General features: G+C 38.2%; 1 protein-coding gene across 3 annotated transcripts in view; it reads left to right on the top strand.

Moving 5' to 3' along the window:
• Positions 1-26986, top strand: part of PRKDC (protein kinase, DNA-activated, catalytic subunit) — an 83233-nt gene that overhangs the window by 41939 nt on the left and 14308 nt on the right. For 2 of the 3 annotated variants that reach the window (XM_030970860.1, XM_030970872.1), the window contains 27 exons: positions 89-226; positions 423-542; positions 1421-1564; positions 1791-1942; positions 2517-2648; positions 3109-3220; positions 4601-4725; positions 4819-4968; positions 5373-5546; positions 6385-6483; positions 7176-7386; positions 8000-8189; positions 8544-8759; positions 10017-10129; positions 11170-11301; positions 12472-12651; positions 15902-16110; positions 16552-16690; positions 17119-17307; positions 17827-18051; positions 18644-18752; positions 19455-19566; positions 21103-21292; positions 22388-22562; positions 22649-22839; positions 25325-25505; positions 26025-26185. In XM_030970860.1, coding sequence (XP_030826720.1) covers positions 89-226; positions 423-542; positions 1421-1564; positions 1791-1942; positions 2517-2648; positions 3109-3220; positions 4601-4725; positions 4819-4968; positions 5373-5546; positions 6385-6483; positions 7176-7386; positions 8000-8189; positions 8544-8759; positions 10017-10129; positions 11170-11301; positions 12472-12651; positions 15902-16110; positions 16552-16690; positions 17119-17307; positions 17827-18051; positions 18644-18752; positions 19455-19566; positions 21103-21292; positions 22388-22562; positions 22649-22839; positions 25325-25505; positions 26025-26185 — 4269 coding nt within the window. The remainder of the gene's footprint in view (positions 1-88; positions 227-422; positions 543-1420; positions 1565-1790; positions 1943-2516; positions 2649-3108; positions 3221-4600; positions 4726-4818; positions 4969-5372; positions 5547-6384; positions 6484-7175; positions 7387-7999; positions 8190-8543; positions 8760-10016; positions 10130-11169; positions 11302-12471; positions 12652-15901; positions 16111-16551; positions 16691-17118; positions 17308-17826; positions 18052-18643; positions 18753-19454; positions 19567-21102; positions 21293-22387; positions 22563-22648; positions 22840-25324; positions 25506-26024; positions 26186-26986) is intronic. The other variant, XM_030970865.1, reaches the window with a different exon arrangement.

Raw genomic sequence — 26986 nt, 5'->3', positions numbered from 1 at the left:
GATCAGAATGACTCATGGCATGATTGGGATTTAAAAGAAAACACAGTGCTGTTATTAACCATAGTAACACCTTTTTTTTTTTTTTCAGGAGCCCACAGAATACAAGGTTTTAAATGATGAGATGGAACTGGAAATGGATGAATTCAACCAACATGAATGTATGGCTTCTATGACCTCTCTGATTAAACATATGGAGAGGAACCAGATCACACCCAAAGTGGAGGAGGCCAGTATTAACTAAAAAGTTGGCATTTTTCTATTAATACTTCCAAGAAAAGAGAGTCATGATTGATTCCCTTAATTTATTTTCTTGGCTATATTATAGAGAAACCTGGGTAGTGTGAGCTTGGGGCTTTTTGAGTTGGTAAGCCTGTTGGGTACAAGACGTGATTTGATTTTTGCTCATCTCTTCTAAATTTCAGGGGGCAGTTCCAGTAGATCTTCCTCTTTGGATGAAATTTCTTCATGGCAAATTAGGAAACCCATCAGTACCATTAAATATTCGCCTCTTCATAGCAAAACTAATTGTTAATACTGAGGATGTGAGTAATTTTTATTCATAATATCAAATGTGTAACACTTGCAGGGTAAAATATTTCAACTGAGACCTTTGGGGCATTCAAATTGAGTAGTTTGCCTTGATAAAAGGGAATGCATTTATGGCCCAAAATTCCAGATAGTGCAAGTATTTTCAATGCATTATCAATACTTCTTCTCCCATATTCTATAACTAGAGGATGTCCACAGTGTGTCTCTTCTGGAAACACAAGTAGTGTATTCATTGATACTAGGCAAGAGGTGGGGTTGATTATACTTTCCATCTTCACAGGAGCAAATACAATGTTTTATTAGTGGGCACAGATGAGTCCTATAGAAACACTTTGAGCTAAATGGTGTCCTTGTTGCAGAAAGATACTAAGATAGCACAACATGTGTTTGCTTGAGAAGCAAGGTTTTCTAACTCTCATTCTTGGGTAAAACATTCTCAACCTACTTCATACAATGATTTTAAAGTATAATGATTCTGTCTGGAATATTCCAAATCCAAAAATGCTGAATTTCAGGATTAATTCAATAACCTTTATATCTGTTCAACGCTACTTTCTTAGTAAAGCTCTCTGAAGAGGAAGGGTAGATGAATGACATACCCTTTCAAATCCTTTACAGACAGATATTCTAAGGGAGAGCCATACTGTCTGTGCTCTAGTGAAATAATTCACTTTCTATGGTTAAAGATTTCTAAGCAAAAGTGAGAAATGTAGCTATGGATACTTTTTATTTTAAAATGTTTATGGTTGTTTCCTCAGGGTTTGAGCAAAGTCCTAAAGAGGTTGGTTTAGCAGTCTTACCACTAATGTTCATTGAACAACAGGTTGCTAAATAATTGGGTAATTTGTACTTTTTCTTTGATTCCCTGTAGGTATTCCGGCCTTATGCAAAGCACTGGCTTGGTCCATTGCTGCAGCTTGTTGTTTCTGGAAATAATGGAGGGGAAGGGATTCATTACATGGTAGTAGAAATAGTAGCTACAATCCTTTCCTGGACGAGTGTAGCCACTCCCAAAGTAAGGAATTATGAAATTAATTTTTATTGTTATTGTGACTGTTTGGTAAAGAATGATTGAATTTGTTTTTATGCTCTTAAATAATTGTATGCATCAGTCCACTTTTACATTTTACAATTCTTTTGCATATTAACTTCAAACATAAATTGTTTACTTACTTGCTTTCATAAAACAATATATGTCTTCTCGGAGTCACTATGTTTATTTTTGGTCCTGGTTTTTGTAGGGGAATATTAAGGATGAGATTTTGGCTAACAGATTGCTTGAATTCTTAATGAAGAATGCATTTCACCCAAAAAGAGCTGTGTTCAGGCACAATCTGGAAATCATAAAAACTGTTATAGAGTGTTGGAAGAACTGTCTCTCCATACCTTACAGGTAAGCACTTGGACAATTGCTTTCCTTTATCAATATATCAAAAATATAAGTGAATGGTATCAAAGGGCATGGGAAGGTAAATTAGGTAAATTCAGCTGCAATAGTAAACTTTTTGTCCCTACAGTGAACAGCAGAACTTCAGAACTAAACTCTCTAAAGATTGTAAATTAATTTGTAAAACAACAAGGAGAGATACATGGGAAAACACATAAAAGGTTATAGCAGCAGCAACAAAAGCAGGAGTAATCTCTGCAAAGACATTTTTTATTTGAAGTTTTGAATGTTATCACTGAATATTGGTGCTGTCTTATTAAGACTTGTGCTATCTGCAATGCTTGTGAACATGTCACAAGCATTTGTGTGGGCTTACAATCTCTTTTCAGTTGTTTTGGTGTGGGTTTCTTTGCAAAGGCTTCTTCATTGAAGCTAAATATCTACTGCTTTCTGACAATATCTCTTTGATGGGCTGTATGTGTGCATGTAAATCCCTGTATACAAAGACAGTGAATGACTTACGGTGTCTCTGTTTTGGGGTTTTCATGTATATCATTGCTTTTGTGTTTTTATCCAACAGTTTAATATTTCTAAAGTTTTCTAGTGGAGACCCTGATACAAAGGATAATTCAGTGGGAATTCAGCTGCTGGGAATTGTTCTAGCTAACAATTTGCCACCCTTTGACCCAAAGTGTGAAATAGATCGTGCCAGGTGAGAAATGCAGTTTTTTGTGAATGATCTTGAAAAAAATTTTAAGCCAAAGAGAGCAAGTTTAATTTGTCAACAGGAGGTGTGGGAGCTTGTTCTTTGGAATCCTTTGCTATCATCTGGCAAATAATATTTGCCATACATATATATGTGTGTGTATATATATATATATATAGCAATACTTCCCTATCTACAAATTGCAGACCACATTTATTTGGGAAAGTATCTAGAAGGTTGTACCCTTTTCTACAGTGGGTGCCAGGCTGCAGTTTGTGGAAATTCGGAGTCAGGAATTGCTAAAGCAGAGATTTGAGACACTGCAAGTGGAAAATGCATGTTGTACTGTATTCAGCTCTTCTGAAAGCAGTCACTGTGACTGTGGGCAGCTCGTATGAATTTTTTGCTTCAGTTTAAAGTTGTGTGCTGGAGCAGTGGCTTACAGCAGATCTATCTTTTGTGCTAGGTATTTTCAAGCTTTGACCAGCAACATGGGCCTACTAAAGTATAGAGAAGTTTATGCAGCTGCAGCAGAAGTTTTGGGACTTGCTCTTCAATACATTGCTGAGAGAGAAAATGTAAGTGAACTCTATTTTGCATTTGACCTTTCCTGTCTTAATTTTATATTAATCTTTAATATGACTACTCAATTCAGATCCAAAAATGAATGTATTTAAAACTCAGTGGTCAGAATAATTAAAAATTCAAACTACTAACTCAACAAGAAAAGAATTTGAGGGCAGACTAAGTGCAGAGTTTTTGCCTTGCTCTTTTGGAGCTGACAGTGAATGATCTCTTTCTGAGGCTTTGTTCAACTTTTGCCAGCCAGCAACACTAGCACAGTATGTTTTAAAGTTGGGGGTTTTAAGATGAAAAGGAGAACAGGTTGGGAGGTTTGGAACTACCTTTTGAATAACTGTATCTGAGACCAGTTATTTTATAGGTAGTGGATAAGGTGAGTGCAAAACTGTTACTCACCAAATCCTGCGGTGCTAGAACTGAGAGATTGTGCTTGGTGATCACAGAAGTCAGTTTGAGACATATGCTAGAAGTAATTCTCTGCACAATTGTTTGGGAACTTCTGGAGTTTGGTGCCAGAAGAGGTGTTAGGGGTAAGCAGATCAGCAGATTCAAAGGGAAATTAGGTAAATTCATGCACAAAAAATGTCGTGGACAGGTTCTAAATGCAGGAGACAGCAATGTACACACAAAGATCCTTAATCTAATGACAAATGTTTGTTGGGTTGTGTAAGAGAAAAGGAGGACAAAACACAGCCAGGGTCATGTGTTCCCCCTAAATATAATTCTGTGACTGCTGTTGGAGAGAAAAATACCAAGATGTTGGCTAAGTGGAGTATTAGCCAGACCTTGTAGGTTATTCTTCCTTCTTTCCTTATTATCCTCGCTTCTTTCCCCACTTAATTGCATTCTGGTTGTTCTGTCAAAGTTTGTAGAGCATGTTTCATGAATCTTTGTTAAGACTTTCTCAGTCTTTCAAGTTCCATTATAAGCAGTATTTTGAATAAATGAGCAAAGATGGTTTAAGTTTTATCCTGAACAACGCTTATTCCTTTGATGTTAGTTACAGGTTGCTGGTTGTTTTTCACCTTTTAATAAAAATGTCTAATTTTTTTACATTCATTAGTTGAAATCTTCTATACTGAATGAGAAGCTGTTTATTATGTACACAAGCACACCAAGCAACTTGTATTACACAATTGAGGTGTTCCAAACCAATGAAAGGAAGCTCACAAATATATTTTTAAGTTGCAGTCATGTGTTTTAGCCAGGCAGAGCTATACAGGACCCATGAAGCGCCATAAAGGTTAAGATAAGTTGGCTGGCTCTCGCTTAGTGAAATGCACGAGAATCAAACAGTATAGCACTAAAACCATGTTTCATTAAGGTGGTTATGATTTTCATGAGTATCCTGGTCTTACTGTCTTTCTCATTTTCAGATACTTGAAGATCCAGTTTATGATTGTGTTATAAAACAACTGAAGCATCATCAAAACACACAACATGATAAATTTATTCAATGCTTGAATAAAGTTGTTAAGAATTTTCCACCTCTTGCTGACAGGTATGTCATGATTTATGTGGTATGTTGACTGTAAATCTAGAGGAAGAATAGAGAATAACTTGCTTTTCTTTGTGGGCTTCTGGTTATGTTAAGGTTTATGAATGCAGTATTCTTTCTGATACCCAAACTTCATGGTGTGATGAAAACCTATTGTCTGGAAGTAATAATGTGCCGGGCTGAAGAAATTCCTGATCTCCACTTGCAGTTAAGGAGTAAAGACTTTATCCAGATCATGAATCATAGGTAAGTAGTCATGTGATGATGATGGTAGTTCAAGTTTCTTGATAGCATTTTCTTTGCTGCCCACAACATTTTTACATTCAGAAGCATTTATAATTCCCCTTCACTTTTTGGTCATTGTTTCCCAAATTTGAGCTGATGTAATCTGGGAGTTAAGATGGTTAGCTCATTGTGAAAAATGAATGAACACCTCTAAAATAGCCTTAGGGTGAAACACCAGTGGAATGTCAATTTCTGTAGTTTGTATTAGTTTATTTATATTCTTACTCTTAGACTGAGTGCAAAAGTGTTTACCTAAAGCCCTTTATGCAAAACTAAATATTGTTAAAACATAAACTGATCTTCTCATTCTGTATGTAGCAGTGATGAGAAAAGCAATGTAATTTTTTTTTCCTCTCTTCTTTCAGGGATGATGAAAGACAAAGGGTTTGTTTGGATATAGTGCACAAGATGCTGTCTAAATTAAAACCACTGGAACTTAAAGAGCTTCTGCCTGGAGTGACAGGGTTCATTTCTCACCCTTCTGTAATATGTCGACAGCGCATGTATGATATCCTGATGTGGATTTATGATAATTACAGGTATGTGTTCACTGCAGATGTTGTCTTTCAGGGGTTTGTCACAGGCAGAGTGAAAGTGTTTGTAACAGTCTTCCACTTCATGTTCCTTGGTGAGAGATTTTTCCAGTTGTCAGAAGAATAGAGTCTGTGATTTGCCTAACTGGCTCTGGCCTTTGGTGTGACAAATTTATCACTTCCAATAAGGGATAAATACTTGGACCAGAACTAGCATTTTGCATCACCACAGCAGGATGGCATAAGAGGTCTTAACTTTGATGCTCCAGCTTTTTTTCTTGTTGCTGGAATTTGTAACTAGTGAAAATTATACATTAAAGAAATTTGCTTTTAGCTAGAAGATAGATTAAGGCACATGGGTGTGATCAGGATCACTTAGATCTGGTAGATCTTAAATGGTCTTTCTGTTTGACCCCTTAAAATAGGGAACAGGCACATACTCAGTTTGACAAGTGGGTTGCTGTTGAATTATCTGACTTATTTGGGTTTTATGTGTGTTTTCCCAAGATAACTCTTTGAATGAACATTTATTGCGAAGAAAAGGTACAGTCAATCTTTACTCCAGCATCACTTGTGAAAAGCATTCTCTGCCTGTTTTTTTCAGATTCAACCTTGCAAACTTCATAATCAATACCTAACATTAGCTTATTAGATAATTTATTTTATTAGTAGTGGAGATATAAGGCATTTTTGGCAAGGAAGACCTCATGTTATGTTATTGTGCCAAGTTGAGATTTTTATCAGAGGGTATATTCCTCCTTTTTGTCCCACCATCCTCATCCTCTTATTTTGCTATGGATTATTTGAGGGAAGTCATTAAGAGATATTTTTCTCCCACCATCAGTGATCCAGAAAGTCAAGCAGATGATGATTCTCGGGAGATACTCAAAGTGGCAAAAGAAATGCTGCTTCAAGGACTGATTGATGAAAATGCTGAACTGCAGTGAGTAAAGAGTGTTGTGATAACTGTCTGAAATAAAAATCCCTCCATTTCTCTTACTTTGTTTATAGCAAAAGAGTTGATCCCCTTAGAGGTTTTTTTAAGTATTTCTATATAAAAGAGTAACACTGAGATAATACCATTTCCTTTTCTTAAAATAAGTTAATTTATGAAATTTCATCCCATGGTGTTACACCAAGTGTAAGTGAAGCATTTGAATTAATTTCTAAACCGTGGTGAGGTTGTTTCACGATGTTAAACCTAATTCTGCATTAATGTTCTGGGGTTTTTGAACACGGAGGACCCTGCTATACACAAGCACACAACAGTAGATTAAATGTTGGATTTTTAGAAATTCTTTTGATGAAGCAAAAGATGAAAGAGGACATATTGGTGCTTCTCCATCCATAGCACTTCTCAAAAGGAAAAAACTTGACAGAAATAATTTTTTCAGAGTTAACCTTTTATATGAGGTGCAGGACATGGTAGATTAATGAGGAATTCAGTGTAATTCAATGGAAGATTATTGTCATGAAAGTGTTAGTTTAAGGCCTTAACAGCTTATTGTTTTGGGGTTTTTTGCTGGTGGGTTTGGGGTTTTTTTCCCTTTTCAACTTGGCTTTTTTAGAAGTCAGTGGTGGGGGGTGATTCTGTTTGAAAGTAACCAAGAATAACTTTATTCTTTGCCTTTACAGGTTAATTGTTAGGAATTTTTGGAGTCATGAGACAAGGCTGCCCACAAATACTCTTGACCGCATGCTGTCATTGTTAAGTTCTTTCTATTCCACCAAGATTGAAACACATTACTTGAGTCTAATCACAAATTTTCTGCTTGAAATGACTAGCAAGAGCCCGGATTATTCCAGAAAAATATTTGAGCATCCACTGTCAGAATGCAAGTTTCAGGTGAATTGTAGTGGGTTGTTCTGTTTGCAACTATGTGACAAATTCTGCTCTTTAATGTAGTTACAACTTAGAAAAGAATGGCATAATGAAGGAGATTTTTCCAAGTGTTTTGTGCTCCAGAGTTAACAGGTGCAGCAGTTATGAGTTGTGCACAATATCAGAAGTTTGATGATTTTGTGGGGGCAATAATTGTACTTTCTTTGAAAAAATATTTAATTATAATATATAGTATATTTAATATATAGTATATTTAATTAAAATAATACACCAAGAATAGTTGATTTGTAGAGTACTGAAATGCTAAAAAGAGGATAGCAGAGAGAAGCAGCATCAACTGGAGAAATACTGTCAAGAAACAGGAATACTGGTGCAAGAGCTGTAAATCAGTCCTCAGCTGACCAGTCTAAGTTAATGAGCTTTTTTTACTGAGCTATGGAGAACTTCTACATGTTTGTGGTTTGTTGGGGTTACTTTTATATATAGTCAAATTTTGCCCCTATACATGGGAGAGGGTTTCGATTTCTGGACTGTAATTTCTGTCATCCGGCTCAATGAAGAAATGCAGAAATCCTCCATCTTTATTGTTCTTCTTAAAATCTTTCTTTGTTCATAGGACTTTGTAGTTGATTCCAGCTGGCGTTACCGAAGCACTGTGCTCACACCAATGTTTGTGGAGACTCAGGCTTCTCCAAGTACCCACAGGAATTTGTCACAGGAACGATCCCTTTCTCCTTCTGGGTCAGTCCGTGGGCAAGTGAGGGCTACCCAAAGGCAATATGAATTTACACCTACACAGCATGGCAGTAAGTCCAGAACAGTGTTTTCTGAAATGTTCTTTTTTGCTGTAGGAGTGAAGTAATTTCTGCTGCATATGATTTTTTAATATAAAAGTGTAAATATGTTTAGTATTTTGTTTTCCAGGGCTTTTCTTTCGTGTGATACGAGAAAAAAAAAATCACATTTTTATTAGTCCATACATATTTTATGTTCTGCCTAATGTTAAAGAAACGCTGTCTTACCTAGCAGCTTGAAATCTGTTCTGCTCTTAAACACTAGGAAATTATATTTTTGGGAGAGAAAAAATACCTGCCTCAGAGATGTTTTCATTTTATTTATATCTGAGTATGATAGAGTTTTTTGGCAATTTCTTTTTACAGGTGGTAGAAGTTCTTTTAATTGGCTAACTGGAAGTAGCATTGACACATTGGCAGAGTATGCAGTTCCTTCATCCTCCGAATCCTTGTCTTCATCCATGCTGTTGGTTAGCAAAAGGAGTGAAAAATTTAAACAAGCAACCTTTAAACCAGTGGGGCCAGATTTTGGGAAAAAAACATTGGGTTTGCCTGGAGATGAAGTGGACAGCAAAACTAAAGGTCTGTAAGCCTTACTGTGCAATTTCCATGCAATTAGTACACTTTTATAAACCATCCTTGTCAGTTATTTGGCTGGCAGCCCATTGTCTTTGAGACAGCCCAGTTGAGGTTCACCTTGAGAGATTTTGTTTCCAGGAGTGTGTGATGATACATAACATGTGACAAAAAACTACGACTGTGCTAGGAATTGTAAAATTATATGTTGCTCATTGAAAGAACTGGCTGGATGAGAAAACAGTCAGTGTGATCTCTGCATTCCTACCTCTCCCTAAGAGGATCACAGCATGAATATCAGACAGTTCTGACCCTTCTGTTTTAAATTTAACTCTTTAAAGAAGAGATCTCTTTAAGTGTATTTTCTAAACCATTTCAGCTGTGCTGACATGATCTCCAACATTTTGCAATCTGTCATTAGAAGTCCTTGCTTTTTTCTGAGAATACTCCTTCCACACAGTAAATAAGTAAAAAATATCATTACTGCTCTGAAGTAACTTAGAGTCCTTCTCCCTCTTCAATCCTTGTCTACATTGCCATTAAAATTTTGACCAAGAGGATGACATTAGGAGTTCATGCAGAGTTATAAAGATCAACCTTTTCAGTACCTGAGAGGTGTTTCAGGGCAGTTATGACTAATAGAATGCAGTTCATGCAGAGCTACAGAAATAGAGAGGTCAGTCTACCTTCCAGGTAATCCCTGGTCTTCTACCCTGGAGAATACCAGTTACAGTAGTATGTTTTTGTTTGCTCACTCTCCTTTTCTAGGAAGTGGACTGAGCTGACAGTCAGTTAAGTGGCCTTTCCCCATAACTGTCCTGAGCAGGAGTTGATCCAGTGGCAGTTCTGTAATCGTACTTAAAAAATACTACAGTACAATATTCATACTAAACAATATTTTAATATCTTTTAGCACGCCTTTACTTAGGGAGTTATATACTTTCTGGAATAGAGTGCAAATGCCATGCATGCCTTTGAGAGCTTAAAATAAATCTGGCGTATGGGGCATTTTTGTTCATGAGTTTTAGGGTCTTTCCCTGTACAATAGTTTGATCTTTATACCTCATCCATGCACCTAAAGTCTCTATATAAATGCTTAATATCTCTTCTCCTAAGAGCAACTTAATTTTTTGTCATTGACTAGCTTGTTGAAAGGCTTTGTATTTACTTGCTAGTAAATACAAAGATGGTGTTTGTTTTTATATGATGCTTTTGCCTTAAATCTGAAAGGAAAAGCTGTGGACATGATCATATGTTCCTTAGGTATGGAAGAAAGAGCAGAAATTCTAAGACTTCGGAGACGTTTCTTGAAGGACCAAGACAAACTCAGTCTGATTTATGCCAGAAAAAGTCTGGCTGAACAGAAAAGAGAAAAGGTAGTCAATCCAAATGGGTTTAAAACTTCAAGTCTCAATGCATTTGCAGTCTTGTACTTCATCTCTTGTAGTACCTTCGGGAAGAAGTGGTAGGTGTAAGGTACTGGTTGCTACTTTAAGAGCTTTAGAAGGTTTAATTTGGAAATAATGCTATTTATGGCCCTAAAGCTAAATGATGTTACTTAGCATGGGTGAGAAAAGAGCTGGATGATAACACTTCCAGTCTACCACTTAAAATGCATTAAATGATTTTATGTGATGGGAGTCCCTAACAGTTATTGGGAAGCCCTTTACAGTTGTCATTCTGGAAACTAGGAGCCTTAGAGCTGCAATACACTGCAGAAATTGTTGGAGAACATTATCCAGTGTCTAAAGGTGAACTCAAAAATGTGGTACAGCTGATGGACTACCCAGAACTGGTTTGAACTTGTAACCTGAGGTAATGTCAGTAATAATCATTTGCTGAGTGTTTCTCAAGGCCAGAAACTTACTACTTTGTGGGTTTTCTCGTTGTGTTATGTACCTGCAATAAATCTAAGTGTTTTTAAGCTCTGTAGCAGTTTTTCAGACATCGCTGTTACTAAAACTAGCACACATTATTGTCAAAAAATGATAGTATTTAGTCCCAAGAGCAGGAACCCAGGATTGAGAGCTACCAGTTTGAGACAGTCCTGTAATACTCTGCAGATGCAGACAACTGTGTAAACAGAACTTATGTCTGGAAGAATCACACAAGCACCTATTTTAGCCCATTTATGTTTACTTGCAGGCTAAAGGTACCATTTCCTCCCAGCCTACAAGAGAGAACCTGTAAATGTGTTCTGTATGGCAATCCAAAATACAACCAACAAAATCCCCTGTCTTTTAAACACTTCCACTGATGGTGTTTCCTCCACTTCTGTGGGAGGTTTGTTCCAATGCCTGACCACTCCTTCAGTAAAAATTTTTTTCATATTTTTCATAATATCTAATTTAAACCTCTCCTGGCAAAGCTTGAGGCCATTTCCTAACTCTTTTTTTACATGATTAATGCATTTCAGGAGATAAAATCTGAGCTGAAGATGAAGTATGATGCCCAGGTTACTTTGTACAGAAGTTACCGAGTGGGAGACCTTCCTGACATCCAGATTGAATACTGCAGTCTCATTGCCCCTCTGCAGGGCCTTGCCCAGGTCTGTCTGCTTTTCAAAGGTCGTTTGTGAAGTTTTCTGGTTCTGTAGGGAAAGCATCATGTAGCTAGGCAACCAGTTTGAAAATGGATTTGTAGCTTTGCAGTCAACCACTGTGATACACATTTAAAGACTCTGTTTTGAGGGAGTGTTTCTCCTGTTCCTGTGCTGGTGCAGTGCTCAGAGAAGAGGCTTTGTTTCTTCCCTCACCTGAGCAGTTGAGGACTGGATACACCAGCTGTTGTCCATTTCCTACAGGTTCCTCTGCTTGAGAAACAAATGGTGGTCTCTGCAGACATTATTGCAAAGGAAATCTCTCAGTTCAGTAACAAAACAGCCATTTCTCTTCTATTATATGTCTGTCACAGACTTGTAAAAACACAAATGAACTTAGTATGACTAAGACTGGACTCAGTCTGCTCAGTAAAGCTGATCTAATATTCCTTTTCGTACATGAGAGTGGTAGAAACTGTACTGAACTCAACAGTAGACTGAATCCCATTTTACAGCCTTTGGGAAGTCACAGTCTTCCTGATTACCTTTGTGTTTCATTACTTTTGATAGTCCCTTATCTCTCTGTAAAGGATGGAAGTAGCACACTCACGAGTGGAGTGTTAGATAAAGAGTTAGACCAAATTACAGACCCATGATAGACCAAGATGCATAGGATTATGTTGCACACACAAATGTGTTTCTGGATTGAAAAAATGCGAGGAAAAATCTCAGATGAAACTGTCTGTCTGTACAGACAGTCTGTCTGTCTGCCTCAATTTTTAGGACCAGGTCTCCTCACATATTGATGTCTTCTTTTTTTCCTGAAACTCACGTCATGGACTGTGGTATCCCTAACATGATATTTGGTGTCTGGTTCCTGGTTCATAACTGGGAGTTGTGAGCATGTGAAAATTGCAAATTCCACCCTCTCCACTGACACTCTGGCCTGAAAATCTGCATTGCCTTAGAGTTTCTTTAAGTAGAAGAATTAAAATGGTGTTTGAATGTGTAGTGCAGTAATTCCCAACATAGGTGAGATGCATGCCAGTTTAAATAGTCCACTCCCAAAGCGTGCCTAGGGATTAGGTACAGGGTGGGTCATATCTTTTAATTTTATTTAACAGTCTGTTGTGTCACAGCAAAGTTCAGTGGCCTTATTGTTTTTATTGTGATTCACAGAAAGATCCAACGTTTGCCAAGCTACTTTTCAGCAGTTTGTTTAGTGGAATTTTTCATGAGGTAAAAAAATCTAAAAACCCTTCTGAGAAAAACGCCATTGTCCAGAAGCTGCTGAACGACTTCAATAATTTCCTCAGTATGAGCCTGTCATACTTTCCACCCTTCATTGCTTGCATCCAGGTAAATCCTGATATATGACATGAAAGTAACTGGATATAATGTGTCTGAATGTGTGATAAACCCAGGGTAGTGAAGGTCAAATACTGTCACTGAAGTTTAGACAGAGATGGAAGGAGAATTGTTAACCAAATGGGTATTTCAAGTGACACTTAAGGTGAACAAGGTAAGTGATACCTCTGAACTGATTTTTCAAGGTTTCTACATTTCTGATCTCTAGAGTTTGAGTCACCTTGTAATGTTTTAATTGCATCAATAACAAGAAGAGGGTTGATTACAAATGAAAGCTATTTCAATTGAAGTGGGAATTGAGAACAATTGAAAGGGTTCTGTGGGTGTTGTGCTTATCTTCCTGTTTCTGGGAAGTGCTTACTGAGGAATTCTTTGATGTCTTGAGGATATCAGTAGCTGTCAGACCGTTTGTTGTTAGTCTCTCTTGTTTATTTTTTTCAAATTAGTCCCCCGAAGTAGTTGTCTGGGGATTTCCAGTAATGAAGGTAGGGCTCACCAGAGGATGAGTGGGTGCACCACAGTTTTTTCAGTGGAGAGGAAACACGAGTCTTTCTGTTGTGAGAATATACTGACCTGGAATAGATTGTGAATTTTAACCCAGTCTTTTAACCCAGTTTTCAGAGAGATAAAAAAACATTGTCCCAGCACCTGTTAAATACCCACTGTCACTGTATTTAATGGTTCTTATCAACTGTATTGATGTTGTGATTCCTGGCTCTCAAAGGAATCTTTTTTTCAGTGGCAGCTGATGGTTTCTTTTTTGTTATGGAAATTTAAATACTTTGTGACAGTAGGTATCCTTCCAAATACAAGAGAACCGTTTAGTTTGAACTAGCTTTGTAAACAGAGAGAAACTTTGCTTCTTAGTACTTGTAATTACACATCTGAAAAAATGTAATTTCTTGTTTACTTTTTTTCTGTGCAGCTATATAAAAGGTCAAATACTATGGGGATTTTTCTGGTCTGTCTTGGTATTTTTTGAGCCAACATCTCACAATAGCTATCTGTTAATATTCCCTCTTGACACTGCATTTGTTGGTTCCATCTTGATGATATTATTTGTGTTGAATTATGCTGTCTAGACCCTGCTAATAACACTGTTGCATTAGGCTACTTTTTTTTTTTTTTCTGAATAGACAAAATGGAGACTCAAGAAGTAGGTAGATTCAATTTCATCAAAAATACAGACTTTGTAAGAGCAATAAGAGCATCTCCTTGCCATCCTCATCAATAACAAAAGTACAATATCATGAAGTCCAAACAGCCTGCAAGCACTGAGAGGAAGATTTTTCCCAGTAGAGAATTGAGTTCACATTGATCAAGAGAGCAGCCTGGGAGAGTGTGAGCAAGAGCACAGCAGTGTCAAGGCTTTCATTTGACTCACACATGTGGGTCCTAGTGGCTTGGCCATTTGGAAGTATGCAGCTTTTCTTTCCTGTATCCCAACAGCATAATAAATACTGGCTGGTTTCAGAAAGGCTTCCTGCTTTACAGTTTCCTTCTGATTGTTTGACTTCTTAATCTTCTACAGGTTCATGTCCCATCAGGAGAGTAGCTTGGTGGATTAAAAGAGCTGGTTTTGTCTACACATGTAATGTTAAAATTGACTTTGAAGCTCTGGGATTCACTTTCAGGGCAGATTAAGGACCAACTGAAATACTAAAAGAGTTAACTCCATGACAAAAGTTTACATGGCCTCCAAAGAGATGCTTGGCCTCTGAAGAACATATAATTGCCTTAGAAATGTTTTAGCTGCCAGGCCAGCTTGGATGCCATTCTCCCTAATCTTTGAACATGTGGTGCAGGTAGACAGTGCTCATTGCATATGGAGCAGGGGACATTTCCTCTGCTTTGAGAAGTGATCAAATAGTCACCAAAATGCACTAAATAGAAAGATACCTCTTTTGATGTGGGATGATGTCTGTAAATTTTAAGTTTGGGAGGACATATCCTTACATTTGCACAGTTCTTACCCTTTTTTCTGTGGTGTGAGAAAGGGCTTTTGACCTTACCTTAGCAAAGTTGTTCTTAAGGTTTTAGATTTTTGTGCAGTTGTCACTGTGTTCCTGATGTAACCCCTAAAAGCTGGCAGTCAAGGAATGTGTCTGGGGCACGTGTGCAGCTAATTGAAATTGCATTAATAGTAATTGAAATATATATGCTAACCCCTCATTGGGATCTGACTGGTCTGTAACTCGGGAAGCTGCAAGAGGCTGTGGGTTTTTTGAGTCCCAACTCAAGTCGTGTCATGAGTTTGCTTATGCCAGATGCCTCTTCTGTAGTTTCTGTGGTGGTTGTCATTTATCAAAGAAGTGTAACTCGGTTGTTCTCAGTCTCCTGTTGCAATTTCCAAACAGTGCTTTCTTTTCACATTGTATCCTTGAACATGCTGTGTTGCAAGAATCTGATTTTAATTTTTATTCTAAAACGTGGTGCTGTTTCTAGTAATGAAAGCTATACTGCACCTCTTCCATGTTGTGAATTTTTTTCTTCTGTTTATTTAACATATTATTGTGGCTTTTCTTTAGCGGAAAACAAAACAAAGGAAAAACCTAACACTGAATTTAATAGACATGCTGCTTTCTTGATTTATTACCTGTATTTAGAGTAGTGATTTAAGTATTAAAAAAAAAAAAAAACTTCAACTAAACAAGAATGTTTATCCCTGAAGAAGAGATTATTCTGTAGTTGGACTAATGTTAAATATGCTAAAGAGAAGTATTGTCATGTCTTTAAATCAGGTAAGGGTAGACGAGTACAGTACTAGAGGAGCCTAACAGGTAGTTGTGATGTGCTAAAACTGGCTGAGTGTGTGCATAGAAAGCCTCCAGCTCAGAGAAGACTTCCTGGTAAATCTGTAAATCGTGCCTTTGGCTTATGCAGGAATGCACCCTGAACATGCTAAGTGAAGCACAGCTGCTGTGTAGCAGGCAAAATCCTGCCAACAAACAGAAGGAAAAGTTCAGGCTGTCAGTGTGTCCATCTACCTCTCCCCGACTTTCCTTGTGATTCTGTCCAGAGAGTTGTCCCATGACTTGGAGCCAAAGTATATGGAGTTACTCTGTACTGTTGTCTGTCCAAAGAGCAACAGCACAGAAGGAAAAGATTCCAGTTTTCCCTGGGTTGGGAACTTCTGGAGGCCTAATGGCTTATTTCCATTTTGCAGCTTGCACTATAAGAAAAAGGATACCAAATCTGTATAGTTTTACATCAAGTACATACCTGTTCTTTTATTTTACAGGAAATGAGTTACCAGCACAGAGAGCTATTGGAACTGGACTCAGCTAATGTGAGCACGAGCTGCCTTGCAAGTTTGCAGCAGCCCATGGGCATCCTTCTCCTGGAGCGTGCCCTGATGGCTCTGTCCCCTGGGGAGGAGCCTCCGTCCAAAAGGATGCGTGGGAGGACAGAGCTGCCCCCAGATGTGATCAGATGGATTGAACTTGCTAAGTAAATTCTTGTTTGAGACAATTTGCTCCCACTTAGGTTTGCCCTGTGAAGAACTCTGCTTTTATGGCTTGTGGGATTTCTTTTTTAGTGTTTCTGTCTTTTAGAATTAGATATGCTTTTAATTTTTTCTCAGTTAATACTGTCAGTGAGGGCAATTAGACTTTAAAACTGTGCACTCTTATGATGCTGTCAGACTACTGAAAAAAATCTTGTTCATAGCTTTTCAACTGCAAGAGTTTCCATAGTTCAGCTATTACCCTACAAGATGAAGTTTATGTAGTTAAGTGTGTATTTCTGATCTTACATAAGAAATACTTCCTAGAAATTTACTATTTCAAGCTGGTAGTATCACTGCTAATTGAATTTTTTTTTAGATAGCCTCTGTTTGCATTGATACACACCTGCTGAGCTATTTAAAAGATTTCTTTTCAATTTTTCTAGGCTCTACAGATCCCTTGGGGATTATGATGCCCTTCGTGGCATTTTCAGTGGTAAGATTGGGACTAAGGAAATTACACAGAAAGCTTTGTTGGCAGAAGCAAGGAATGATTATGCTGAAGCAGCTCAATATTATGATAAGGTAAAATTACAACAAGATATTTTTGTTTTGTAATTCTCTCATGACTTAAATCTAATCAAATTAGAAAAAAGTGCAATTATCTAGGCAGACAAATAGAAACACATGGGCACACTGCAACCCTGAGAGAGCAAATTGCATGTGTTCATGGCATGACTTGCAGAGGGTAAAAATGAAGACGGATCTCAAACCTTCTTTTAAAATGTTCACTCTTCAAAAATGTAGGTTTACTGAAGATAGCTACCTGAAATTAATTTATATGTAAACACTGCCAAGCTTGAATTTTCTGCATTTAATGTTGCTGTCACACTCTGGTAAATGGCTAGATATTTTTATGAGAATTAATGACAGTTAAGTTGCTCATGACTTAGAATTGAAACAGGTTCTTGGCTGGAATCTGGCACTATTCTCCCTTCAAATTCATTCCCTAGGCACTCTCCCAAGAAGACTGGCAAGACGGAGAGCCAACAGAAGCAGAGAAGGACTTCTGGGAACTTGCATCTCTGGAATGCTATGACCACCTCACAATGTGGAAGTCTCTGGAGTATTGTGCCACTGTTAATATTGATAGTGGAAAACCTCCAGACCTAAGCAAAACATGGAATGATCCATTTTTTCAGGTTTTTAGAAATTATTTCATTGGTACTGCACCATTTTTATCTCTGCAGGGATGTCCTACAGTATTGAGATTATGGGTGAAAATCAATTGCATTATTTGGGTTACTTTATTATGGAAATTAGTGGAGAGTCTGATATATTTAAAAAATGGAAACAATTACTTCTGCTTGTTCATTTTTATGTTTAATTTTTACCATAAGTCTGTGGCAGATCCCATAGGACCAGCCTTATTGTCTCCTTCTTCCTTTTGCAAGTCTTTTCTGCTTTTCTCACTTACATTTTTTGCTATTTTAAGAGTTACCAAAGCATGGATTTTGAAACTCGTAAAATTTACTAACAACTTCTCAAGCTGTAGGAAAAGGCTGCTTTGATTTGTTAGCAAATAGGAATTTGTCAAAAAGGAAAATATCTTTTAAAAAATTCAAAATGTTTTCTATATTTGATTTGCCACTGATAACAAAAAAAAATTGATCATGTAATATTTCATTCCAAGAAATAAAGACTGTGTTCTCACTTTGTAGGAGACATATCTGCCCTATATAATACGCAGTAAGTTGAAGTTACTGCTCAGTGGGGAGAATGACCAGACTTTGCTAACCTTTATTGATGAGGCAATGAAGACAGAACAGAAGAAAGCCATTATAGAAATGCACTACAGCCAAGAACTCAGTCTCCTGTACATCCTGCAAGATGATTTTGACAGAGCCAAATATTACATTAGCAATGGCATGCAGATCTTCATGCAGGTAATAATGTCTTCTATCTCTGGTATGGTTTTTTTTGTGTAAACTGGAACAATGAAACTGCTGTTGCTATTACTGCTGCTAGATAATACTCTTAAGAGAAACACTCAGTGACTTCCATGTCAGGTGACAAAACTTCTTTTAAATTCACTGCTTACAATGATGAAAGGTGAGTGAGCCAGTGGAGTGCATTCTCCTGTTTTAGTTTGTTTTGCTGATTTTATCTTTTATACATTTTTCAGAGTAATTGTTTGTGCAGACAACAAAAATTTTGTTTTGTTCATCTTTTCAGGGGCCTCCTGCCCCCAGAAGGGACAGCTTGCAAAGAGTGGTGCATTGGGAAGTTACAAATTCTATCCATTACTGGGTTTTGATTTGACTGTAGGACTTTGCTCAAACCTAGGATAGGAATTGCAGCTAGAATATGCCTCTGTGCTTGTCCAAAGAGTTGCTCTCTGATTATCAGCTATTAAATTACTTGTAAGAGGTTGGGTTCTAAAGCATAACATTCAAAAGCATCAAATCAGTAATTTGTAGAGCACTAAAAAGAACCATGCTTTAAATTCTGTCTTTGATTCTCTCCTTGTCTTTTCAGAGCTACTCCAGCATTGATTCCTTGTTATATCAAAGTCGAATGACCAAACTGCAGTCTGTACAAGCTTTGACAGAAATACAGGATTTCATCAATTTTATGACCAAGAGAAGTAAAGTATTTTGGGTTTTTTTTCTCAAGCAATTTTCCTTTTGTATTCAGTAATTGTGGTTTCCTGAACTTTGAATTTCTGGACTGCTGTTTGAAGAAGAATAAGTCTGGAATTACTTCTTATTGTCTTCCTGACAGGAGGACCTATTACAGTTTTGTAAGATAGGATTGAACATAACTTTGTGTTCTATTGCAAAGTTAAATTAGCATAATTCTGATGATAAGAGTTAAGCATCCTTTTGAAAGTGTCAGTTAAAGTTTTAAGCTAAGCTTTTTTTATTGGAGTGACTTTTGGTAGTAAATAGCAGTTAGCAGAGATGACAAAATGAGTGTATATATGGTATATAAGTTGCACCTACTGACATAGGCCTGAAGTACATATTTATGTGCATAAACCAAATTAGATACTAAATTTAGTTAACAGTGCCACTATGTTCCAGCATGTTCATCTATGGAAAGGGAACTACCTGGTGTGATCTCCAGTGGCAGTTGGCACAGATGTCCTTACAGAACCCCCTGTGCTTCAGCAATAAACAAAAGTGATATGATGATCACTAAGTAGCATTTTTAGTGCAAGCCCAGAAATGCCAGTGGGTTACTTAGTGGCAGTTTTCTGGTTTGAATGTTAGACTATATTTTGTTTAGCCTGTTTTCATGCTGTTTGGCTTCAGACGCATTTAAAATGTTCTCAATTGATTTCTAGGTAACTTAGCTTCAGAGGCTTCCCTTAAGAGACTTCTCAGAACTTGGACAAGCAGATATCCAGATGCTAAAATGGATCCTATGAACATCTGGGATGATATCATTACAAATCGGTAAAATTGCATTCTTGGGTTAGCGTAGGTTCTGTCTGCCTGTTGAGTTCCAGGAAGTGCTTTTTCTAGTGCTGCTTGTTTTTCTGTGGGAGGAGTTTGATCCAATGTATTACTTTTTTTTTTCTTTTTTAACTGTGGTAGTGGCTTTCTCAATATAACTGGGGAGTTTGTGTGACTAACTTGTGGAGAGGAGCAAAAGGGGATTGAGAAATGGCCAGGGAATAAATTTTATTTTGATAGGGAAATATAGATGTTAGTTTAGTCATTTTGTTGCATCACTGACTATATACACTGTGTAAACTGGCCCATTTCAGCAGCCCTTAAACATACTCACTTTTACAATTGAGTAGATTAGCTGCATTTAGCTCAATGAAACACCACCCAAAAGGCCAATCAGTTATGAATAAAAATACTTAGGCAGTTCCAAAATTAGGGAGCATACAAAACAAGCCCAGCCCTGTCACTCTCAGTGCCTCACCTGTTTATGGGAAAGTTAATGGCCACTGCTTTAATTGGAGACTTCTGTTGTGGAGATGTTGCTAGAAAGAACAAAGGCTCTCTGGAGACTCCTTTGGATTAGCTCTGAAGAAACTGGAATGCTATTTGAAAGTTTTCTGTCCTTGCCATAGCGTCTGTCTTTGTCTCAATTTATTCTTCCAGTGAAAATCTGGATTAGTCCTCCTTTCCTGTGTGAGAACTTCTTCAGTAGCTCTGCTGATACATACCATGCTGTGTGATTTATTTTGTTATCTCCTGGTGTCAGGAAAGCATGGCTACAGAACAGCTTATTGCAGTTCAGTATTAGGCAGAATACCTGGCATGGCTTACTTTTGAAAAAAGTCTCGAAACATTTATGACTTGAAGGGTTGTCAGGGTTTTAAACACTTTATTTGCTTTTTGAAAGCACCTTAAATTAGTAACAAAGGATGTACCAAGTGCCACTTCAGAGTGTAGTGCTGTCCTCTGCTTTGAGTAACAGTCTACATAATGAGATGTGCTATTAAATTAGATAGAACTAGTTGTGGAGTAACAGGATTCAGCATGGCAATTCCCTTTCAAAAGGTGAGTGTGGTTGCTAATCTGTTCTGCATCACAGATTTCAGTGTTGGCTTGTGTTGATGTGATAAATATTTGAGTAGCAGGTTGACATAAAATACAGCCTGGCACTCAAGCTAAATAATTGAGACTCCTGTTGGCTTGCACGTCTGTGAAGCTGAATTGCAAGTTGTGGCTTGGTGAACTTAGGGACTGTAGCTTGCACAAAGGAACTAACTAACAAAAAATCCCACTCTGTAATGGACATTTTTCTAACACTAATCTTACCAGTACAAGATCCTGAATGCTCTCAGGGTCAACCTGATCCCTGTTAGGAGTGTCCAGTCTCTGAGGCCTGTGTTTAGCCCTGCTAAAGGTGATAGCTGTAGTTTGACTTTTTTTTTTTAGCTTTGTTTGCTGTTAGGCAGATCAACACTTTGGAACATTTAATTTCCTTGATTGTATACCAGAGTGATCTATACCCCTGTTGTTGTTGTGCAGGTGTTTCTTTCTTGACAAACTGCAGGAGAAACTTCCCTCAGATCAGGCCAATGACAGTATGGAGGTGGATGGAGAATACAGTGCTGGTGACCAAATGGAAGTGGATCAACAGGGTGAAAACATTCACTCACTGATTAAAAGCTGCAAATTCAATATGAAAATGAAGATGATAGAAAGTGCCAGGAAACAGGTGAATATACTGTCTGATAGCTTCCAATTTGCTGAGAAAATACAAAGAAAAAGCTGGAAAAGCCTTTTAGGTGGTCTTTGGTACCCTTTTGCCAAGGCAAAACTTGTCCCTTTTTGACCCTGCAGTCCAGGACATTTTGAAAGCTCCAGAAAGTCAGTTCCACAATGAAAGAAAACAAAAGGATAAATGTTAATTAAAATGTTGATGATAATTTGTCGTTACTGGAAATGTGCCTCAAGTCCCCTTTGATCCACAGATGGTTTTGGACACTCTAAAGGGCAGATAAAGTATCTGAAATGTTCCAGTCTTCAATGGAAGGGATGCTTGCAATCAAGCATTATGCTTCTTATTCACAAATAATTTCTTCTGTACAAGAAAATTAATTCTGATTGAATTAGTATAATTTGCTTCAATCAGCAATGCTGGATTTCTTTTTTTTTCACAGTTTTCATTACTGCTGTTAGTTAACACTAACAAGGAACTAAAGTTAAGTGACTTGGAAATTTTTGGTTGAATCTGGCTGTTGAAATGACTGAAACAGCATTTTTGATGATGGGCCTTTGGTGTTTCAAACTTGAGACAAGATGAATAATTGAGTCAAGGTCTCCCATCTTCTGAGATGCTGCAGAAATCTGCAGTCATTTACAAGAATTTATTTTAAGCAATCTGAGAAGCAAATATAACATTATCGCTTTGTTGACTATACACTCTTGAAGGAGTAAGTGAAAAATAAGATTTCCTTTCATGTTACTTCTGTGAAACTTCTCATCAAAACACAAATATAAATTATTTTCTTAATGCTACCTCAAGTTGTGTTTCCCATATGGGTTTGAACTGTAGAGCAGTTAAATGCTTCTTGCAGCTGGAATGATTTTCTCCATTGTTTAAACCTCTGTTCTTCTCTTTTGCTATTCAAACTTCTCCACTAGCACAAATGTGGTTCTGAATATGAGACCTGGCAAGCAGTGAGCACCTCTTTGCCTTACTGTAACTTTACTTGTGTTAATTAAAGCTTCTCATCCCTAGTTTGGTTGTGGGCATGTTTTAGTTCCCCTTCAGATAGATGGTCTGAAAATTCTCTTAATCTGCATACAGAACAGCTTTGCAGTGGCCAAGAAGCTCCTGAAAGACTTGCGCAAGGAAGCCAGATGGAGGGAGGAGTGGCTGCTGAGGTGGAATTACGCCTATTGCCGCTTCACTCAGAGCAGCAGCCGCAACCTGAGCTGTCCTGAGCGCCTGCTCTCAGTGCTGAAAACCATCTCCCTGCTTGGTAACAGCCTTTGCTTCTTCACCTTGTTTATTTCACAGAGTTGCTTTGTTGTCCAGTTACCAACTTTTGTTCTTGAATTCCAACAGAAGATACCAAATCTGACTATCTCAGCAAGAACATAACAGCCTTCCGAAACCAGAATCTTCTTCTGGGTACAACATATCACATCATGGCCAATGCTCTTAGTCAGGATCCAAGGTGTCTTGAGCAAATTGAGAAAGAAAAGGCTGGGAAGATATCACTAATATCAGGAGAAAGCCTTGAGAACCCTAAAAAGGTAAATGAGAGGGGAAGATCTTTTAGTAATTTCAGTGTCATTATTACTACGAATTACTACTTCAGTATGTAGTGAAGGCTATGGGTAGATACAGAGCATGTGAAACCTGTCTACTATTAGCAGTGATTTGTCCAGCAACACCAGGTAGAGAAAGAAAGGGGGAAAAAAATCCAAAAACAAGGCTGTGGTTGCTGTTTCTTCCAGGTTTTGCTGTCCTGGAGTTCAGCATCACTCTAACATTTCTAAATAGGAGAATGTTCTTGTGTTTCTCTGTACCTGCATTTTGAATGGAGGGGGAAGACATAGCATCTGTCTGTACAGTGGTGAGACAAGGCTTGGGATCCTCAAAGAATGCCTTGATTTCAGCTGGGCATTTGTGACCTTTGTGCCCTCACACTGTTCTCTTTGATAAAGAGATATTTCTAATACTGATACACTTACTTTATCTAGGTAATTTTAATGGAAGAAAAAAGTGGAATTTTTTAAGGCAGAGCACATGCAGGTTGTCTTTGACTATTTTGGGTAGGTGTATTTGAAGAATACAGTACTAGACTGTGCTGCAACTAAAATTATATTTGCTGTCAGTTGCCTCACATGCATTGACTTCTTGTCTGTCAAATGGATTGAGAATTTGAAGTACCACTGCTGGCTTATATCAACTGAATTCTAAAGCCACCATGAAGATGCTTACATATGGAACCATAGAATGGTTTGGGTTGAAAGGGACCTTAAAGATCATCTAATTTCATCTAGTTCCAACCCCCCTGCCATTGGCTGGGACACCTTTCACTAGACCAGGTTGCTCAGAGCCCCATCCAGCCTGGCCTTGAACACATCCAGGGATGGCGTATTCACAGCTTCTCTGGGCAGCCTGTTCCAGCAGCTCACCACCCTCACAGCAAAGAGCCTTCCTCCTAATATCCAATCTAAACCTACTCTCTTTCAGTTTGAAGCAATTGCTCCTTGTCCTACATGTCACTACATGCTCTTGTAAAAAGTCCCTCTCCCATGTTTCTTGCAGGATCACTTCAGGGAATAGGAACCATATTAGTATAAAACAAACAAAACATGTTTTTAATTTGTGTTCTATAGTTGTTAAAAGTAAATCAGATCAAGAAGAAATTCCTGCAAAAAAAAGGTTTTAAATTTTCAGGTGTATAGAAATGTAAGCAAAAGTTTGAGCTTCATTTATTAGCTGATTCTTAGGAGCATTCTTCTTTAGGCAATCTAAAGGATGAGCATAGCAGTTCTTCTGTGTCAGATGAGTAAGATTGCCGTACCAGGCATTTCTGAAAGATTAAGAAGCTTAGCCTTATTTTAGCTTACTATTAAGCAGAACTCTGACCCTGGTAGTCTCCTTCTACCTACCTGACTGTTTAATTTCAGTTACAGCATTTAATGTGGCCAGAAGGGCCAGGGAAGGGATTGTCCTGCTGTGCTTGGCAGTGATGAGGCTGCACCTTGAATCCTGTGTTCAGTTCTGGGCCCCTCACTACAAGAGAAACATTGAGGGGCTGGAGCATGTTCAGAGAAGGGCCTGGAGCACAAGTTCTGTGAGGAGCAGCTGAGGGAACTGGGATTTTTTTAGCCTGGAGACAAGGAGGCTCAGAGAAGACCTCATTGCTCTCTTCAGACACCTGAAAGGAGATTGTAGTGAGGTGAGAGTTTGTCTCTTTTGCCACGTTCCAAGTGGGTGAGATAAAATGGCCTTAAGTTGTGCCAGTTAGGTTCAGATTGGATATTAGGATTTTTTATTTTATTTTTTAATGAAAGAGTGGTGAGACATTGGAGTAAGTTGTCTGGGTCAGTGGTGGAGTCACCATCTCTGGAAGTGTTTAAGAGGCATCTGGATGTGGCACTTATAGATGCAATGTAGGGGTAATTGTGGTGGTGCTGAGTTGGCAGTTCTCAGTCTCAGTTCTCAGTTGGCAGTTCTCAGTCTCTTTCAACTTTCATGCTTCTGTGATTCTGTAAAGAGTCCTGTCAACTCACCCATTGCATGAGTTGCATTAGAAATGTATTATGAATATTACTATATTTATAACAGAGAAAAAGGCATCAGATTCAAAATAGTTTGATGCATGCTTTTTTAGCACAAATTCCAAGTGTAACTGTAGTGCAGATGTTGTAGATATGTCTTAATAGGAAAAAACCCTGAAAGTTTTATTATATTTTCTGTTAACTGTTTCCAAAAGCTCCAGTAATGTTAACTTTCCTGCAGTGACAAAAATTGCACTTAACATATCCAAAGACTAATCTAAGTTTATGTATTCCCACTGAAAAATGTGGAAACTAAAATTCTGGAAATGACTGCTAGTAATAACATCCCAATTTTTTTCCTTTATATCAGCTGCTCAGAACATCTTAAAACAGTTAAAGCTTTATCCACTCAAGACTTGCAGCAAAGCTCCAGTTTCGGAAAGGATTGTTCAATGCTACTTTAGCACTAATGTGTGGTTTTTTTCCTCTTATGGTTGAATTTCAGGTGCTGGCAGGTCTGAACAAGAAGGCTTTTCAGTGTTTCAGCTGTGCTGTGAGGAAGTCTGAAGAGGAGGTGCAGTCCTCCTCCGTGGACCACGTGGACATGGTGGGAGTTGTGGATGCCTATCTGACTTTGATCAGCTTCTGTGACCAGTATCTGCGCAGGGAAGAGGAAGGCTTGCTTGGTTAGTCAGGATTCCTCCTAAGCTTGTGAGGGGTATTTGTCTGTGGTCTGTGAGCTTTTGCTGTACCCAGGAGATCTCTGTGAGCAGCACAGCTTGAATTTCAGTGGAGCAGTTTGACCTCCAGTTCAGCATCATTTATATGCCTTTTTTCACCTCCTCTGTTCCTGCAGCTTTGATACTAGTGGATCACTTGTAGTCTCGCTCTTATTTGTGATAAATATATCACAAGCATCCAGCAGATGCTTCCCTTGTTCCTTCCCAGACCACAGCAGCCTTGTCTTTAAAGCAGGCAAGATACCAGCAGTGATGCAGCTTCCTGATAAAGCTAATCCTTACAGTCCCCAAGTACATGCGTTGCAGATGTGTGCAGTTCAAACAGATGGGAAGGAGAACAAAGTAAAAATACAAAATACACTTGATAAAAAAATACTGAATTGTAAAGATGAATGTTTCAGATGATCAAAGACATGGAACAAGTGATGGTGTTTCTGATAATTCTTGTTTAATGTCTCTTGGCAGAAATTAACACTGTGGATCGGCAGCAGTTCCCAGCTATTGTGGTGGAGAAAATGATAAAAGCTTTAAAACTGAATTCCAGAGAAGCCAGGCTGAGATTTCCTAGACTGCTCCAAATAATTGAAAGATATCCAGCAGAGACATTGGGTCTAGTGACACGAGAGGTTAGTTGCTTCAATTTTTCTGCCAGCAAATGTTGCTGAAAATGAAATTTTAAAGGTGGGGGTGGGATACATAGAGAGGTTAGACTGGTAAGTTTTGCTTCAGGGAAATCAGATAGATTTTATCCCATCATTGTTCCTTGTCTTTTCTGTAACTTACTGAGTCTAATTAATGTGGACAGAAAATTTTTCTTGGAAATTTAGCTTTTTATCATCATTCTCATTCCAAATATTTGTTTGACAGTTGCTGGAGAACAACTGTGGTATGCTTTGTCTTTTTTTTTCCTTCAGAACAATCTAAATGGGCTGACAAAGGTGGTTAGCATTAGGGTGAGGAATGTATCTTATTCCTGTAGACTGAGTTTCCTGTATGCAGGAAGCCAGCAGCTTTTCCAGACTCATTCCATGTCACCCACCTTTCCCTGTCCTTCTTCTCGTCAGAGATTACTACAGCTTTGTCTTCCTTTGTATTTCCCATTTCCTTTCTTCTTTTCTTCCTTCCACAACCTGTCTTTCCATTGCTGTTCCATGGCAGGATAGCACGAGCCTTCCCTGCTGTGGTGGGACAGATAAGCTGAAACCTTCTCTGTGACTCGTGCCTGTTCCTGCCTTGGCCTGCCTGACTTTCCAAGCCCATGTCATTGTGCTGCTGCTGCTCCCAGAGCAACAGGCCTTTTGAGAGAAGGAACCCAAGTGAGGCAGAAACTCGGATTCATTATCCCAGGGAACTGAGAAAATAGCAGAAATGGCCGAGGCGCACAAGGTGTGGCCATGGAAAAACACCAATAGTTCAAACAGAACCTG

Source organism: Camarhynchus parvulus, chromosome 2 (genome assembly GCF_901933205.1).
Source record: "Camarhynchus parvulus chromosome 2, STF_HiC, whole genome shotgun sequence".
In the NCBI taxonomy this organism is placed as follows: Eukaryota; Metazoa; Chordata; class Aves; order Passeriformes; family Thraupidae; genus Camarhynchus; species Camarhynchus parvulus.
This window is presented reverse-complemented; position numbering and strand designations above follow the sequence as displayed.